The sequence below is a fragment of the Ammodytes marinus genome (genome assembly GCF_949987685.1).
Source record: "Ammodytes marinus genome assembly, chromosome: 16".
Classification (NCBI taxonomy): Eukaryota; Metazoa; Chordata; class Actinopteri; order Uranoscopiformes; family Ammodytidae; genus Ammodytes; species Ammodytes marinus.
In genome coordinates, this window is record NC_137220.1 from 20,824,086 (window position 1) to 20,843,325 (window position 19,240).

The following is a 19,240-nucleotide window of genomic DNA, read 5'->3' on the forward strand; positions in this document are numbered from 1 at the left end:
GTGGTGTTAGTCATGTTGCAGAATCCACTGACTGGTAGACATAGATGGATGGATGGATTGATATACACCATGGACTTAAGGGAACATTTGGAGCCTGAGGTTTTAACCACCGGTCTAATATATATTTCTGCCTTCCAAGCATGTACCCTCTCCCTGGGCAGGTGAAGAGCTGTCTTCAGAATAGATAGTAAAAAAGGGACCCTTTATTTTCTGCGGTTCCTTAACCAACAAGCCTAATGATGTGGTATGAAATGGATATTCAGTTAAAACACCCACTGTGCCGGTTAGCTCAGAGTATGAAACCAACACACTAATAACACTTTGTCAAAAGGAAAATAAACTGGACGTCAATATCATGCACTCTGCCACACAAGCACACAAAGTCACTAACTTCTGGCATCATATAATTGCAAATAACCTTGATGACTCAGTTGCTTACTTTACCTATTCACATCAGACCGGTTCATATACATTATGCAGTATATGAAAAGAACCAATTAACCAGAACTTGAGTTAGCCTATTTGATATGCATGGATTCATGTCGACCTTGGCTTTTTACGTGCTCCCAAATACAATGCAACCTCTCACTAGAATGAGAGAGCAACAATATGTGCATAAGAATGAATGGTGTGTGTGTGTGTGTGTGTGTGTGTGTGTGGGAGTCAGTCCACAGAGGTAGGCTGCTACAATTGTCTCGGAAAAGCAGGTCTGCATTCATTCCTCTATAGAGCTTTAAGTTCTAAACAAACAAGCATGATGTCACTTTTTATCTCTTCAGTGGCGTTGCTAACCGCTTTGTTTATTGCCCCTTTTGACTGCTTGTGTACACCGACGTGCCACTTTAATTTCACTGTTGTCTGTTGATGGTGTTTGACAGCCAAGCATTCTCTCCAGGAGGAAGTAGGATAGCGGCAGAGAGAGGAATAGGGAGATATGAGTCAGATAGAGGGTGGGTGTGTGTGTGTGTGTGTGTGTGTGTGTGTGTGTGTGTGTGGGAGACACAAACAGGGATTTCTGTGTGTGTTTTGTATTTGTCTGTGTGTCTTATGTTCGCCTGTCTGTCTCCTCAGTTCCCTGTACCCTTTCTCATGCTTATCCATCAACGCTGACATATCCATCACATCTGCTCAGCGTACGCCCACTGGCTTCACACACGCACGCACACACGCATGCACACACCCACACACACACACACACACACACACACACGCGCACACACACATACACCCACTAGATCCTTTACATAATATAATGCCTTTCCCGTTCTGCATATTGTTTTTCACTCGCACCATACCATCAAATATGTTTTGATCCCTAATAACCCTCTGCTATTTAATATACGCTCTAATGCTAAGCTTTGCCATTATGACTGACTCTGTGTGTGTGTGTGTGTGTGTGTAATATAGGTTTTCTCCTCTGCATCATGCGGCGCTCAATGGGAACCTGGAGCTCATCACGCTGCTGCTGGAGTCACAGGCTGCTGTCGACATCAGAGACCAAAAAGGTGCTGCAGCAGGAAATGCACACACACACACACACACACACACACACACACACACACATAGACAACTTTATAGAAATAGCATTCGTTGTACTGATGGTCTCGTTTGCTTTTACATGTGCACGTTTCAAAATTGCACAAGTGACTTTATTTGCAACACATTTTTTTTCTTTGCCAATGCATATTACAATAAAGTAATACTGCACTAATTTTGAAAATAGTAAAACATATCAAACAGTAACAACTTCTGACTTGAATTCTTTTTGAACTATATTTGAGGGATCACAAAAAAAACTGCACTTGTCGTCACCATCTTACTCATGAAGACTCACTGATAACATCACGTATCTCAGGGTGTGATAGATACAAGTATACAGTATACGGCCCACTGCCTGTTCACTCTGTACGTGTGTGTGCAGGTATGCGGCCGCTGCACTACGCAGCCTGGCAGGGGAAGGCGGAGCCCATGAAGATGCTGCTGAAATCTGGTTCGTCCGTCAACGGCCAATCAGATGAAGGACAGATTCCTCTGCACCTGGCAGCGCAGCACGGACACTACGACGTGGTGAGTGGGACCAGTGCTTCAAAAAAGAGAGCTAAAAGTTTCCGGGGCGCTAATGGTTATTATACATGATCCATATATAACGTAGTGTTGGAATTCATTATGTTAATAAGAAATGGACAGAATTTGTCATTAGCACCATTTAATCATTTTAATCAAAGTTTATCATAATAACAGTAAATATAAGCGCTATACGTACCACAAACCCACATTAAATGATCCTTAAACTCCGGTGTTGCTTTAAGTTTTACAGAGCTTTTTAAATGTCATTGAACTAATTGTTGTGGTTTTCCTGGCCGCAACTTTACTGTTTTGGGTCAGTGTCACCGCCATACAGATACCGATACCTTGACCTAGATACCAGTTCCTGAAAGATACTATTTTTCATAGCAATTTGACAAAATCTGTTTCAACAAGATTACAAATAATGGCACAAAAAAACATGTTTTTTTTAATCTCCTTGGCATTTTTACATAATTTCAAAAAATACAACTTTGAATAAGCTGAAATCAAACTGACTGCCTTAGGTTAGCACAAATGCCCACTGCAACCCATGTTGTAACCTACGTTTACCCTGTGTTCCAAATCTCAAATCTTTTTTCTATTCTACATACTACATCTGACCGTAAAAATAATCTAGTTAGCATGCAGTAGGCATACAATTGGGACATACTTTTACTTATTTATTTCATCATAACATTGCGCCTTGATCTTGCCTCTTGCTTTTATATCCGTCACATCTCCGGGTTGTTTTCATATGGAGGCTCCGTCAGTGTGACGTCACTTTCGGTGCACACTGGATTGTGGGTCAGAATCGCTCCAAATAGCATGCTGTTTTCAACACTAAAAATCTGGGCCGGATGTAGTAGACATCCGGGTGGTTTTTAAAGTATACGAAATCTAACTTCACAAATTGGGACACCCTAAATCTTTTTTCTACCATAGTATGGGTATTGGAATGGAGCCATAATGTATTTTTCCTGGATGCCTTGACACAGCAAATCACCAACACTTTTAAATCTTGGCGCAACCAGCATGATGCCTGCTTATTGCCTGGCTCACTGACGTTGATGAGATCAAGCCCTTAGGTACTGAAATGTGGTATTGGACGACAAGACATTTTCGATACTCGATGGGATTGAGGCATTTCGGTTTGTGCTAAAAATATCGATAAAGCGATATCCAGCCCTAATCAGGCGTTGTTAGAGAGAAGAGTGGAAGAAGAAAAAACAAACCCAAACACAGGAGCTAAAGAAAAAGTTCCAGCTGAGAAGAGAAACATATTTTTGAACCACTGCAGTGCTGCTGCGGGGCTTGCCAAAGCAACAAGCATGAAATATAGCAGACTCAATACAGCAGCCTCTGACGTACCCTAGAGGAGATCAACGCTCAGCATTCACAGGCAAACACTGTTTCTATTTGATTAAATAACCATGATATATAGAGGGGAACAGACTGGGGGCTGACCATTTAATCCACAGCTGCGTCCAGTGTGCACACAGCCAATTAAATATTTAAAAAAACTGCATGAATCTAAAAGAGATTGAAAAATGAAGCCGAGACCCTGCAGGCAAAACATTTTTTTTCAAGCCTTGGACAATTTTAGATTTTTTGGCTATATTGCTTCCATAACATGTCTTTTTACATACTAGTATACATACAAGGTCTGAAAAGTACATTGGTTTTTTTGTGTGTTTATTTTACAAACCTTGTCTGTTTGCGTCTGTTTATTACTCCTACAACCATCTTTAAAGGCCATTATCTCAAAACAAATGTCAATACTTTGAACATTTAACCTACCTAAGGCACTTACTTTCCATAATCATCAACTTATCTTTCCATAATCATTCTTAGCATCATTTTGAATGTTGTAATTACCGAAGGATTAGTTCATACTGTATGTTGTTGATTGTCTGGCTGACACAGAGACTTTGTTTTTATCTGTTCTGGAATTCATCCCATTTTTAATGTTCGTTAGAAAACTGAAAGCATGATGACTATTTGCTATAGTGGGGAGAATTTAACACTATTGCTAAGCTTTCCCTGTCACTCTAATGTCACAGTGCTGCTCTGAGGTCATTTTACAGGGCTGGATTTTCTCTAACTGTAATAGATACAGTATACTCTCTCAACCTTTCTATGCAAACAACAATTTTTATACAGCAAACCCAAACTTAAATTTACATGACACCAGGCTTTAGCCCAGTTCATGCCAAAGCAACGCAATCATTAAATCGATGTTGTGATTGATTGTGTGGTGATGTTAAAAAGGCTGTAGGCTAAACAATTAGTTTGTCCACTTGGCCCTGCTTTTCTAACGGCATCTGTGATGTTTATTTTTTTATTTTAAACAGAGCGTGACATAAAATCCTTTTCTTTATATGTGGGTGGCAACACAGTGGTGATTTGGTCCCCCCCCACAACTCTTGCTGACTTTAATCATGTAAAAAGGGCTCTTAAATTTTGAATGTGACAGAGTGGTTGCCGTGTATGAAGAGTAAACCTTCAGGAACATGATCCAATGTTTGGGAAAGAGCCATTAAAAAAATGCTGAATGAGGTATTGCGTTGACACACAGAAGTTAGTGCCCTGCCCCCCCCCCCCCCAAAGGTTTCATGGACTTTTAAAATATACGTTGTTTTTTCTAACGTGTCTGTGTGTGTTTGCTTGTGTGTGTGTATATTTCTCTGTCTCTAGTCGGAGATGCTGCTGCAGCATCAGTCCAACCCGTGTATTGTGGACAACGCAGGGAAAACCCCTCTGGACCTGGCCTGTGAGTTTGGCAGAGTGGGGGTAAGCACGTTTTGGTTTTAATGCGTCATTCAAAAACAGCATCAACTGAAGACATCGGGGAATGATCAAATGCGTGTGTGTGTGTGTGTGTGTGTGTGTGTGTGTAGGTGGTCCAGTTGTTGCTGTCCAGTAACATGTGCGCTGCATTGCTGGAGCCCAAAAAAGGAGACACCACCGACCCCAACGGGACGTCTCCTCTCCACCTGGCCGCCAAGAATGGACACATAGACATCATCAGGTACACACACACACACACACACATACACACACACACACACGCACACACACACACACACACACACACACACAAAACCACAAACACATACACACACACACACACACACACTTCCACATCAGGATCCATTCATGCAAAGAGCTTTATCTCTTTCTCTCTCTCACTCACTTTCTCTCTCTGACACACACACACACACACACGCGCGCACACACACACACACACACACACACACACACACACACACACACACACACACACACACACACACACACACACACACAGCATTCCTGACGAATCACTGGCTCTAAACGTCCTAAATAATATTTTGGAGCCAGGAAACACTGCAGATCTGGCACTCTGACACGTTATATGTCAATCCATTATGATCTCATCTGGACAGGAGATCATCCGGGCAAAGTGGCTGCTTCTGTTGCCGTGGTGACGTCAGCTATCAGCACAAAGCTTCAAAGATAAAAGAGCCCGCAGAATACTGTGCCACAGCAAATAAAAACACACAGCGCACAAGTCTATTTTTCCTCTCATCATTCCAAACCACTTTTAAGTAACTCCTTAGGGCTGCCCATATATATGTGTGTGTGTGTGTGTGTGTGTGTGTGTGTGTGTGTGTGTGTGTGTGTGTGTGTGTGTGTGTGTGTGTGTGTGTGTGTGTGTGTGTGTGTGTGTGTGTGTGTGTGTGTGTGTGTGTGTGTGTGGAGACACTGGGGGACGATAGCGTACTGCAGCCGAGCGGAGATAAGTCAGAGAAGCGGAGAGCGATGGATAGAAAAAAGACAGAGAAGCAGAGAGATAGGCTTAAAAAGAAGAAAGAGAGATAGACAAAGGAAGAATAAAGCCTGTCATAGTTGATAGAGCAGAGCGCGTGTTCTCCAGAAGTGACACTGATAAATGATGCTCATTAGGCCCTGGCCAGCGCGCTCTGTGGAAGACACACACAATCACACATGCACACAAACTTTTCCTGTAATTAAATAGGAGTTAGAAGGAAAATGAAATGTGTGTTTGGCTGTATTTTGTCACAATTGCCAGTCTATCTTTCAACCTCGCTCTGTGTCCTTTTCTGCCACCCTATCATTTGTTAATGTGTGAGGCGACGTTCTATAAAAATCCCATGAAAAGAGCCACAGCAACAATGAATTGATGCTACAATCCAACTGTGGCCCCGAGTAGCCAAAGACTCACACACACAGTCATGTATCGTCTATGTACAGTATTCCTAAAGCCTTGCTGCTTGGCCCTTCTTTACAATAAAGGTGTTGTACTTAGTCTGTACTTTGAGCAAGCGGGCTTAAAGGAATAGTTCAACATTTTGGATTGTTAGCATTTTGCCTCACTCTCCGGCCTCAAGAAAAAGGTGACAAAAAAAAACGTTCCTGTGCGTTCTTGTGCGTGCATTTTTGATGTAGAAATGTGAAAAAGGACACAGTACACATCCAGGTTATCTCAGCTCAAACACTGGAAGTCAAGGGGAGCAGGTTAAAAAGATCAACTTTACAACATCACTAAACGCCAACCTTTGCACATTTCTATATCAAAGACACACGCACAGTTACAGGAACGGTTTCTGTCGCTCATTCTTGAGCCGGAGAGTGAGGCAAAAAGCTAAGATTTCAAGATGTTGAACTATTAGTTCATGTGTGCTCAAAGTGACATATTGGGGAGATTTGACCTACAGCAGAGAACCTTTAAAACAGACAACACCTTAAAAAAAGGCAATTATAAATCTAAATTTAAATCAGGTGCAGCTTAGGATTTCACCTTTGTTCTTCTCTCCTTCTACAGTCTGTTTTGTTTGGTTTACATTGCACTGGTGTCTCAGGTTAAAGCAATGTTTGTGTTTTACTTTTCTCTTTATCCTACTCGACTCCAACCTCCAACCTCCAATCTCTGTTCCACCCTGTGTGTGTGTGTGTTTCTTTTGGACACCTCTCCTGACTTTCACACCCTGCTCACGGCTTCATATACTCTCTCACCTTTTGCCATTTCCTCACCCTTTGTTTTCACTGCTCCCTGCTTCTGTGTCATCTCCGCGCTATACACACTTCCCCTCACTCTCCTTCCCTTTCCTCTGCCCCTTTTCACACCAGACTGTTGATCCAGGCCGGCATAGACATCAACAGGCAGACCAAAGCAGGCACGGCCCTGCACGAAGCAGCCCTCTGTGGGAAGACAGATGCAGTGAGACTCCTGCTGGACGTAAGTGGGACTGTTACTAAAAGCATGTCTATACCTCTGACACCTGTCTGTGTGCTATATGATGGGGTTCACTCACTGTAAATGACATGATTGCAATCTCATTTTGACTTTGCAGCTTAAAGGTGCAGTGTGTAGAATTTGTTGGCATTTTTCAGAACAGTTTCAAATAATGTATAATCGCTTGTTTTTTTTAAAATTGTATTTCCTTAGAATTTGCCTTTTATTTCTACATTAGAGCGGGGGCTTGCCACCATGGAGGCCGCCATTTTGCACTGCCATGATTCTACAGTAGCACAGAATGGACAAGCTTAATGACCATATGCATTTTTAAAGTGTGTGTCCTGGGAAAATGCACCTGTTGGAAGACGAAGAAGAAGTGCTATAGAATAAATAACTAAAAACATCTTCACTTCATCACTTGATATTGTGGAAAAACTTGAGGCAGTGGTGAATGATGCCATCTTTAGTATCTAGCTTATTGTCCTTGAAGGCCACCGTATCTTCTTTTTATTTGAAAGTAGTGGGGTTACCCAGTGAGCGTTGCATTCTACTTTTCTAAGACCAAAATATCTTAAGAATTCACCTGCTGTCTCCACGACTGGAAAATATCATAGCTGTGACAGGTAACACCTATAATAAGGTGACTTGGAAGGGTGACATGTGTTTCATATTTTACATATTTTATTTTTTATTTTTTTGTCCAAACAGTATAAGGCTGCATGTTACACCATTCTAAGAGGATGTTAAGACTTCTCCATTTTAATAAATAAATGATAAATGTATTGAAATTAAATTGGAATTCCTTCTCTCAAGGATTAGGCAGCAAAAGGAAGAAAGCTATTATTTCAGCTATATCATTTCACCCAAAACAAAAAAGGGGGCAAGCAGCAATTAAGTTTGTTACCCAAGGAACATTACTTAATGTTAGACTGAAACCATTAATTATATTTTCATATTAGCAGGAGTCTATAAAAGAGATGAATACAATATTTACATTAGAGGGAATTGTTAAATGCATTGGACGCCTATTTCCTGTTCCTTAAAGGGTTTGGAAAATCCCCACGACCCCATGTGCCATTAACGAAGGCACAGTTATGAAAAATACTGTGTCACTGGAAGGCAAGAGATGAAACAATTTACCCATTCGTGCTGGTGATGACACTAAAGCGCCCCAGGGGGCATTTATGAGAACACATGAGAGGCAATATGTTTTTTAATGACTGTGTGTGTTCCAGCACGAGAAACCAATGTCATTTAGAGCCTTTGAAAGCGTTTGCCCCGAAGGCTCGTTGGACTGAATACATCTTTGTTCTATCGACCTACATTCGATTAAACTGGTTTAAATTTTCTTTTTCTTTTCAGCTTTTGTTTGTCTAAGTAAAAAACTTAATGTAGTGTGGTTGAAATGAGTGGACCCAGCTATAGGGAATGAGCAAGCGTGGGTTATTCTCTACTGACGTCACCACGGGGAATTATTACATCCCTGAAGGTGTTTTACAATGTTATGAGGAGACTAGTGTATGAGTTCTGACTCACTGGGTGCTGCTGTGTGTTTTGATTTGTATTGTATAAACAGATTGTATAATGTGATCATTTTCAAAGGTTTTTAGTTTGATGGTTAGCTTTAAAAATTGACAACAATAGTAGTAGAAAATGAAAGCCTGTTGTCTGTTGTCCCCCTAATTGTGATTTCTCACTTTATGTCTTAAATAAAAAGTCAACACACCATATTCATTTACTTCCTGCCTTTACAGAGTGGCATCAACGCCACAGTGAGAAATACCTACAGCCAGACAGCACTGGACATCGTCTACCAGTTCACTGCAACACAAGCCAGCAGAGAGATCAAACAACTGCTGAGGGGTACGCTGGATGGATGGATGGATGGATGGATGGATGGATGGATGGATGGATGGATGGATGGATGGATGGATGGATGGATGGATGGATGGATGGATGGATGGATGGAAAGAGGCTTAAAGAGATAAAAAAGATAACAGCAAATAATCTTATTTATGAATTTAGCCTAACTTGCAAGGTACAAATGATAGAAATGTAAGTTAAAGAGGAACTATAGGCATTAAATAGTCATTTGTTTCACTTAATACATAATACAGATTAATGTTTACATATGATGTTAATCCAGGGGGATTCATCCAACAGAACACATCATATGTTTAAAGAAAAACACTTTATTTACGTTGTTAAATGTATACTTTGAGGTTTGTATTACCTTTGGACAGAGCCAGGCTAGCTGTAACCCTGTGTTTCCAGCTCTTTGTGCTAAGCTAGGCTAACTGCTGCAGTAGGTAGTAGCTTCCTATTTTACTTTAACAGACATGAGGTTGATGTCAATTCTCTCATCTGACTCTGCAAAGAAACAAATGAGGATATTTAAAGTTTGATTTTAAAATAGAATTCTGGTTGAATGAGATTTAGATTAGATTCATAACAAGAACAAGTGTATTGCATATGGTATATACATGATAATGAATGATAGAATATCATGTACATTTACTGTAATGCACTGTGTAACTTAACCGTCTGTCACTTTGTGTCTCTCAGATGCGTCAGCGGCCCTTCAGGTTCGGGCTCTGAAGGATTACTGCAACAACTACGACCTGACCAGCCTCAACATCAAAGCAGGAGACGTCATTACGGTAACACACACACACACACACACACACACACACACACACACACACACACACACACACACACACACACACACACACACACACACACACACACATATATACTCTTCTCCTCTTTTTGTTGCAAAATACGGTGTAGTTTTACTCCCCAGCCCTTATGGTATAGTTCAAATGAAACAATCGAAGACAGAAAATTAACTTTCGTGATTGAACTACTCACACTTTATAGACATACAACGTAATATACATACTGTGATAAGGGTTACAGGTAGAAAGGTCTTTTTCATATTACCGGGGTCACTTCACGTGCAAAACGTGTTGGAAAGGCACAGCCCCCCCCTCATCCTGCATGTCCTCGTTGTGGACCCTAGAGGGAGCCTTAGGTTGCATTGCAGGTGACGAGTGGGGATATTATTGTAGCTGTAATATTTAGTAATGTATGTGTAGAATTGTAAATTGTCTCTGTATATACATATTTTTTTTAACTGTGAGGCATACTAGTTTTTTTGTACTCCTTACAGAGTACACAGTTAATATTTAAAAGTTGAAGTGATCAGAATAAAAAAAAACACAGCTGGGGAAAATGAAGAGAGCTGACTTGGACAGCAGTGTGCAAATGGTCAGGATTGCACGATCGAATCCAATTATGTTTAGGAATGTTTCTTGCTCTCTCAAATCTTTTGCCGTTTCATAGTTTGACATGATCGCTAAAGGATATTTTGCAGTAATGACAATCGATCAATGTTTTTTGTCACTTATGTTTTTTTGTTGTTGTAAATCTCCATATTATCGTTGTGTCCGACCTCACAGGTTTTAGAGCAGCACCCCGACGGACGCTGGAAAGGCTGTATCCACGACAACCGAACAGGAAATGACCGTGTGGGCTACTTCCCTTCAACCATGGTGGAAGTCATCAGCAAGCGTACAGGTGTGTGTGTGTGTGTGTGTGTGTGTGTGTGTGTGTGTGTGTGTGTGTGTGTGTGTGTGTGTGTGTGTGTGTGTGTGTGTGTGTGTGTGTGTGTGTGTGTGTGTGTCGCTTCTATGTGTGAGTATGTACAGTATGTTAGTGTGTGTGTGGGTAATGCAACACATGAGCAAACTGACTGACTGGATCAAGCATCAGCCAAGTGTGTGGGTGAATTAAATAATACACATGCTAAACACTGGAGAAGAACTTGGAGAAAGGTAGAAAAGAAAGAAGAAAGAAGATGAAGAAAAGTGAAGCTAAGTGGATAAATACATTTCTATACCCTATTCCTTAACCCTTGAGGAAGGCCATCAACCGTGCGATCTCATTAGCTGCCTATCCCTGGATGAATACAGGTTAGAATAGAGAATTTCATCCCTTTTATCTCTTTCACACACAAGGAGAGCAGACATCCCAGCATTACTCAACGTATAATCCAGGTTTACTGTGTGCACCCGCTTTAGTTGCACTTTTTACAAGATTTTTTTTTAGAGGTTCAGGCCAAATTATATTAAAGAATCTGTTGGGTTGTAATGATAGACACCAAAATCATCCAGATGTCCCTGGCAATTTCCTACTGTTTCCGGAGTTGGTTCTAAGCATAGATGGTATATAAAATGGATGTAGCATCTGGGCTGACCTCAGTTATTCCAACTGCATCCAATCGTCCTGGCTTATGCGCGTCGCCATCATGTCATATTTTTACTCCGCCTCATTTCCCCTTCCGAAAAAGGGCATTGATGTGATGTCGGGGGGAGAGAGATACACCCATCTAGCTGACGTATACCTCCAAGGCGAAGTGAGGGCCAACGCCTGGTAGCTGTCACTCAAGAGACCGCGCCCCTAATTATTCATATATTTTAACCTCCAAAAGAAGAAAAACTAGCCTGCTAGAAAAAAATTCAACCCCCTCAGTGTTGTCATGGAGATATGACCTAAGCATACAGACTATAATGTTTTTTTGTACCAGGCCTTAAATAGGTTTAATAATTCCGTGAAAACGGCCTATTTAACATGGGAGTCAACGAGAAATTGCTCAGTTTGGAAACCTGCCTCCTAGTGGCCACCCGGTGCAACTGCACTTTTTGTTACTTCCGCATTGGATGCTGGTAGAACTTGCTGTGGTTGGAGCTTGGTTTTAAGCTAGGCTATGCAGCGGCTGTTGGCAGCATCACATTTGATGTACAGTAGATTGGCATTGAAATTGGTATTAATCTTATCATCTAACATGCTGCAAGAAATGTCATAACGTCAAACTTTTTCCCGGAATTGTTTCTCATGTTAACTAATGTTAACACATGCTAATCAGGTCAAAGATCTGCCAAGATTAAAGGTATCATTTTGCTGTCGTCCTTAGCCAGCTAAGCTTGCCAGCTAAGCTCGTATTTTAACCTCCTTTCTCCATCTTACATCACCATACTGAGCGTCCTGCCCTCTGGTGATATCTGCAGCGCAAATTCACATCCATCCCATCATCCCAAAGTGTCCCAAAGAGGCTCGGATGTTTGTTCTTTAACTGTTTATTGGTGTGCGTGTTTGGGTCTAGTATACCTGTCCATCCGTCTGTTTGGCTGTCTGTCTGTAGTATTATCTATTCGTCTCAGGCTCTCTCTTGCAATATTTTCATATTCCGTGATCACATAATTCATATCTTTCACAGTACCTCTCTTTTCTCATGTAGTCTCCTATTCTGCTCATCGTTTTCCACTTTGATCACGTGTGTATATTGTGAAGTTAATTCACCACTGTACCAACCAACCTGCTTCAAGTCAAGGAAGAATACCTTACGTCTTCCACATTCTTAGAGCTATGGAAAGAACAGCTGGGGAAGCCCCACTTGGCTTGCACAGCCATACACGACTAATCACTGCCAGGGCACAGCCACACATACACTCGGGGCTACGGCAGCTGTTTCACCAAGATGTTTCATTTACTCAACTTTTTTTCATCAATTTTTAATTATTCTACCCCCTCCCCCCCACCACACACACACACCATTCCTTCCCAGCCAGTTTCTTCTAAATGTACTCCACCTCTCATTTTGCTCCTTATTTTTCCTCTAACAATGAAACCAACAAATATGGCAAATTACAGTACAATTACTCATTATGGAACATTAACTAGTTGTATTTACCACAATATAGAGAAATATGAACAAACTCGTTTTGAACTGTGTCAAATTGTCCCAAGTGTTGCAACAGCCGTCACAATCAGTGGGAAACTACTATACCTGTTAACTTTACCTGAGGACATACTCTACAAAGGTTACTGTATCAAGTCAGTCACCAATCACAAGAATATTAAAAACAACTGTAGCAATTGAGTTATTAGCCATTTATAGATATCATATATATATAATTATATATAAATATATTTTTGTGGTGTGGAATTTGGGATATTTTAGATGTTTGTCTGATTCCTAAAGTTTGCAAAAAAAAAGCTAATGTAACATAATTCAGCCAGATGTTTTTGAAGGGGAATAATGTACAACCTCTCCATTTAGCATCGTGTTGTGTTGGATGTTGGGCTACAATCGTCTCACTCAACACACTATAGAATAGCATAACCGCTAGCTAGCGTGTTTGCTGAGTGTGCAACATCTTCTTATATGACCTTTTTAGACTTGTAAATTGTCAAACTTTCATCACAAATATTTCCATCAAATTTCAAAGTTAGGGAAATTATTAATTTTAAGAAAGAACAAGCAGTATAGCTCCATAGCATAGCATTGTATTGCTGTTTGTTGTTTTGTATAGTTTTGTTTGCACCATCGTAATAGACCACATTTATGCCTTGCCCACCGCTTTTTCCCCGCCTCAGCTGCCGAATCTGTTCCCATGATGCATCACATAATCAAACTCTGTTTTGGGTTATTGTTTTGAACCTAAGCTCTGTGAGCCCCATAACAGCGGAATATATTGTGCGTTTAAAAGTGCTTGTCGTTGCTATGCTAATAGCTAATGGCAATCAATAGAAAACACATGGATGTAAATAGTCATTTCCTGTGTCACGAAATAAGTCTGAAGGATTCAAACAAGGCCACTGATGACTATTAGGTAATATGTATCAGTCCCTGGCAGCATCCCAGGCTCCCACCATTCATCACATCCATTCTCACCTCTCCACACATCTCATTTTAACCCTGTCCACGTTGGTCCGTCCGCTCCTTTTCTCTCCGTCCTCCCACCTCTTAACACCAACCCCTGTCCTTCACCACTTTTGATTTCTTGGTTTTAATTTCGTAACTTCAGCCTTCGTTTTTTAATTTTTTTCTTTTTTTTCCCCCTCCCCCTCTTTTTTTTCTTATGTGTAATTCTCTGTTTTGTGGTCTGTCTGTTTGTTCCGTGGCGGTGGTTCCACTGTGGGCTGGTTGGTTGTGTGTGTGTGTGTGTGTGTGTGTGTGTGTGTGTGTCGGTGTGTCGTCTCACGGTGGGTGTTATCCAGGTTTGGCCAGCACAGTCATTTGCACCCAACAGTTTCAAAAGATACCGCTGGTTCCTCCGGCGACGGTTGCCCCTGCCGACGCGGTAGTCAACGGCAACGACACCACGTTCCATCAGATCCATATCCTGCCTCCACCGCCTCCTCCTCCACCACATTCCCATCAGCCACTGCTTCCACTTTTCACTTCCTTTGGCTATAGCAAGTCGCCCGTGACAACCCCACAGGGAGACACACCCACTTTCCCAGGTACACGCCCCCTTTTTTCATTATTAATATTATTATTATTATTATTATTATTATTATTATTATTATTATTATTATTATTAAAGCTTCAAGGGATGCTTTCCTCTGGCGTATCTGCCAGCATAAAACTCTATTTCTGATTGGTCATAAATGATTGTAATTGGTGTTTTAAATATTCTTACTAAGAAGGCATCCATTGAAGTTTTCTGTTATGGATCATTATTTATGTAATTTTTATGTAGTTGTGTTGCTCATACATGTAAAGGTTTTGTTTTTCTGTTTTTTGCTGTTGTCATATACATTATTACTGAGAGTCCAAGTCAGCTTTTAGACATAAGAGTCATTAGGGTTAAGTTCACTTGCTGTTACTTGCATCATTATCAAAGAAATGAGATCTTGCTCAATAGACTTGTGCAATGAACGATGAATAGAGAACTAGCATGAAAAGCTAAAACAAGTCATCTCAATATGTGTGTTGAAACAACTGGAGGTGCTCTCCCATCGCTTAAATGTGATCGCGAGAAAATGTGTTCATTTTACTGACACTAAAGTCACTAGAGTCTGTAAGAGGCTATACTTCCACAGACCGCACACTGGTGTAATTACACTTATGTGATTCTCAAACCAGCCCCAGAGGTTGTTGGTAATCCGCCTCCTAATTGGATTGTAATAGAAGTCTGTAACGCATCTTGGTTGCATTTGTATACTGTATGTCTGATCAACCCAAGACACTATAAGTGGCTATGAGCGTAATCCTTAAAATGGTCATACAATATTTTTTTCATTACCGACAATTCAATATATTTACATAGTGTATGTAGCAGTTGTATTTGTTAGTGGCAGAGTCTGCCATCCCTACAGTGGGTTGCACATGCACAAAGAATTCACAGGAAACAGTGCATGTGTCTGACTGGTCTTTACAGTTTGCAACCCCTTGTGACACAAAATTAGACCAAATGCTTCATGTCAGGGCTACTACATTAATGGTACAATGAGTCTCATATTAATCAGCTCTCAAGTGAGGCTCCATAGCTCCATGCTTGCTATTTAAAAGTACATTTCTATGTGTAGCTATTGCAAAGACATGTTTAGTCTTTAAGCATTTCTCTTTGTTAGATAACATATTGGTAGGAAAGGAACAAAACAAACACACAGCTGATAGAGTAATGCCATTGCAGCGGTATGTTAATTCATGATGATGTGGTTGTAATGCTGCCCACAAAAGATTTATTTTTGTGAATTTCTTAGCTGGTAAGGAAGAGGTGTCAGGTGGGAGGAACCCTATCAGACCTAGCAGACCTCTGTTCACCTGAGTTGGTTTGTGCTTCAGTTAAATGTCTTGGTTGCTTGTTTTGAGCATTTTTAGTTTTTTTCATTCGTTCCTCTCCTCTTTGTTCTTCCCTCCTTCCTCCGTATATCACCACACAATCCCAACCGCCAAGACAACCTTGCTTGTTTCTTAAACGCACACACACACACACGCACGCACGCACGCACGCACGCACGCACGCACGCACGCACACACACACACACTCACACACACACACAACTCTCTCCTGACCAGACTGTGTGTACAAGCGTGTTTTCGTGGTCTGTCCTCGTCCTGTGCGTTATTGTCATGTCTGATCATTTTAACCCCAATCTTAACCCACCTTGCACTTACACCCTCAATTTGTGTGTGTGTGTGTATGTGTGTTGTTGGTTTTGAAGGTTATACCAGTGTTTTGGATGGGTGAATGAGTCCAGAATGGCTATTAATGTGCTGAAACACAACCAATGGGTCTCAACAAAGTTGTTCAATATATTTAACATTTGTTTTCTGGAAAGATTGAATTCATTGCTTTTAATGACACTTGTGGTTGTCAGAGGTTTCAGTCGGACACGTTGCTTCAAAAGAGAAGTTTTTTCTGATATTTCTGGCTGATATTTTCTCTTTCAAAAGATATTGTATACGGAGTGTTGCTAATTGATTCATAACAGTCTTTAGCTTTTGAACAGCCTTCATTGGAATCTTAAACTCAAGGTGTTAAAAATACATGCTGAAATGATGTGTTTACATGCAAGTTTTTATGTGATATGTCGAGAGCTCTGTAAGGGACACAAATACATTGTTATAAGAAAATGTCACCCGGGATGTTTGGCAGGTAAGCTACTCACTAACTGGAAACGTTCTTTTGCGAATGGGAGCCTTCATTGTACGCCATTTTGTTCCATCCAGGAGGAAAAATCCCTCTAGACAAACCTTTATCATCATACAGTAGAGATGCCAAAAATTTTAAATGATAATACGTTTACATATAAGCAGGTATACATTTGACCTTAGCCTTGACCACACTAGTTGAAATCTGAATTTTTTGATTTTTGATTGAGGTTAAATCAAAGGTTGTTCAGTCCTTTGTTTTGAAGTCACTTGGAGGAATGCAAAATGGCCACAAGAAGGAGCTGCGGTATTATATGAAAGCAAGCAGAACTTTTTTTTTCAAATGTGTGTGTTATCTTTAGAGCACTGTTGGCTTACACATATAGTCTAAACCATTTATAAACCCTTGTCAAGATGGTTATAATGGTTTATGACTCTCCAAATGCACTACAGCAGCCCCATTCTGACCAGGCTTACATATATAATCACACACTTATGGCTGCATTATATATGTATGTGTATGTACAGTATGGCATATATGTGTATATATACACAGATATTCATGTTATGGATTTATTTATGTACTCTGGGTATATAAATGTTTTCATATATCTATATATATATGCTGTTTCTTTCTGTGTGTGTGTGCGTGTTTGTGAGAGAAAGAATGAAAGTGTTTGCGTGAATGCGAAGTATGAAACATAATAATCCTTTAAAGCAAATCCCTTATCCGCCTTTGCCCCATCAACCTGCTCCCCTACTGGCCCCCTTTCTCTTTGTCATCGATAAGCTTGGACCTTATTTAATTAACCCGACTATCCTTAGCTATATATGAAGGCTATAGCATCAACACTTGCTGTAGAAATGTCCAAAACTCCACATTTAAAATGATTTTAGATACTGTGGAGGGTAAAATAGATATAAACCTCATTTTACCACTATACTTATCAGCATGACTATAACTATGTGACAAAAACCTAATCTATGCCAAGATTCTAATGACTAAATACGATAAATATTCTATGAAAAATATTTAGAATTTTCATTATATCAGTGCTTTTTATCATAGTATGTAATCAAAGTTTAAAGACACACAAAGCTATATTCAAGCCTTACACTAAAGCTGGACTAATCAATATTTTCTAAATTAATAATAGATCAAATGAGCATATGAATTTTTTTGAGGGGTGGCTTGAAGTGATGAAGCCACAGAGAATTATCATTAGTATTTGCAGTTCCCCGAGTTTTTTTTAAGAGCTTTTTAAACTTAAATTTCTAAACTTGATTTACATTCAAAAGAAAGGCCAAGAAACACCCTTGTATCTAAGCTAATGTGCCTGACAGAGTGTGAGTAGGCGACTCTTATAGCTTCTTACGTAACATGTTAGCCATATCGACCTCATAGGGTAATAATATATCATTGTTGTTTTTTCAGCCTGTTCCGCTTCCCCTGCCATCGGCAAAAAAAAAAAAAAACACATCGTTTAAAACAAAACAAATGAAAGCAAAAAAAAAAAAAGGATAGCAGTGTTTACAACAAGGCCAGTTTAGGGTCGGTTAGCGGCTAACAGTGGTGTTCTGTGTTAAAGGTTGTCGCGGCTCAGAGGCAAGTCCTCACAGCTCCCCCACCGCATCCAGTGGGCCCCATGGAGGCTCCAACGAAGAGATCTGGGTACTGCGCAAGCCTGTGGCAGGTAACTAAGCCGCGCTGCGCTGAGACCTACAATCCCCGACTCCTTAAACTCTGAACCATGCAGGCTCAAACAGTATCTGACATCCATTCACCCGCCTACATGGTATTGCAATTATCCCTCAAGAGCAGGATTTCAGATACTCTTTGACCTTATCCTCCTGACAGTCCCCCTCCCACCACCCCATGTCCTGCTTCCATCTATAAGGCTTAGCTGAACTCTGAGTAAACCTTAATGTGTAGGACTACTGCAGCCATCTGCATCGGTCTAGTCTGTATGTCTTTCCAACTTGGATGTTTGCAGATGTTTTGGTGTGAGAGAGAACAAGAAAAAAACTTAGGAATGAGAACAGTTTGAGAAAAGAATATGCGTGTATATGTGTGTGTGTGTGTGTGTGTGTGTTTGAAAGCAAAAGGTGTGTCTTGTTTACTTTACATCTGTGTTTGTCGCTCGGTCATCCGTCATCCTGTATGTGTGTCCGTCAGTCCGTCTGGTTCAATTCAACCACATGCTGCCCAGTGCATTTCAATGGAGAGTCACACATGTCACCACGTTGCTTTGGATATCAGCTAAACCACTCAATGTGTGTGTGTGTGTGTGTGTGTGTGTGTGTGTGTGTGTGTGTGTGTGTGTGTGTGTGTGTGTGTGTGTGTGTGCGTGTGTGCGTGCGTGCGTGCATGTGTGTGACTTTATGCATCCATTTGTTGTTGCATGTGTGCGTTTGTATGCACAAAATCTACACACATATCGTCTGGGTGGGTGCATGTGTGTGTGTGTGTGTGTGTGTGTGTGTGT

General features: G+C 40.7%; 1 protein-coding gene across 1 annotated transcript in view; it reads left to right on the plus strand.

Annotated features, from left to right (window-relative positions):
- caskin1 (CASK interacting protein 1) overlaps window positions 1–19,240 on the plus strand; it is a gene marked incomplete at its 5' end in the record, with an annotated part of 88,864 nt that overhangs the window by 53,289 nt on the left and 16,335 nt on the right. Inside the window, 10 exons of the mRNA XM_080044537.1 lie at window positions 1,408–1,505; window positions 1,922–2,067; window positions 4,762–4,857; window positions 4,965–5,095; window positions 7,198–7,306; window positions 9,061–9,169; window positions 9,872–9,966; window positions 10,771–10,888; window positions 14,372–14,617; window positions 18,344–18,448. Coding sequence (XP_079900663.1) covers window positions 1,408–1,505; window positions 1,922–2,067; window positions 4,762–4,857; window positions 4,965–5,095; window positions 7,198–7,306; window positions 9,061–9,169; window positions 9,872–9,966; window positions 10,771–10,888; window positions 14,372–14,617; window positions 18,344–18,448 — 1,253 coding nt within the window. The remainder of the gene's footprint in view (window positions 1–1,407; window positions 1,506–1,921; window positions 2,068–4,761; window positions 4,858–4,964; window positions 5,096–7,197; window positions 7,307–9,060; window positions 9,170–9,871; window positions 9,967–10,770; window positions 10,889–14,371; window positions 14,618–18,343; window positions 18,449–19,240) is intronic.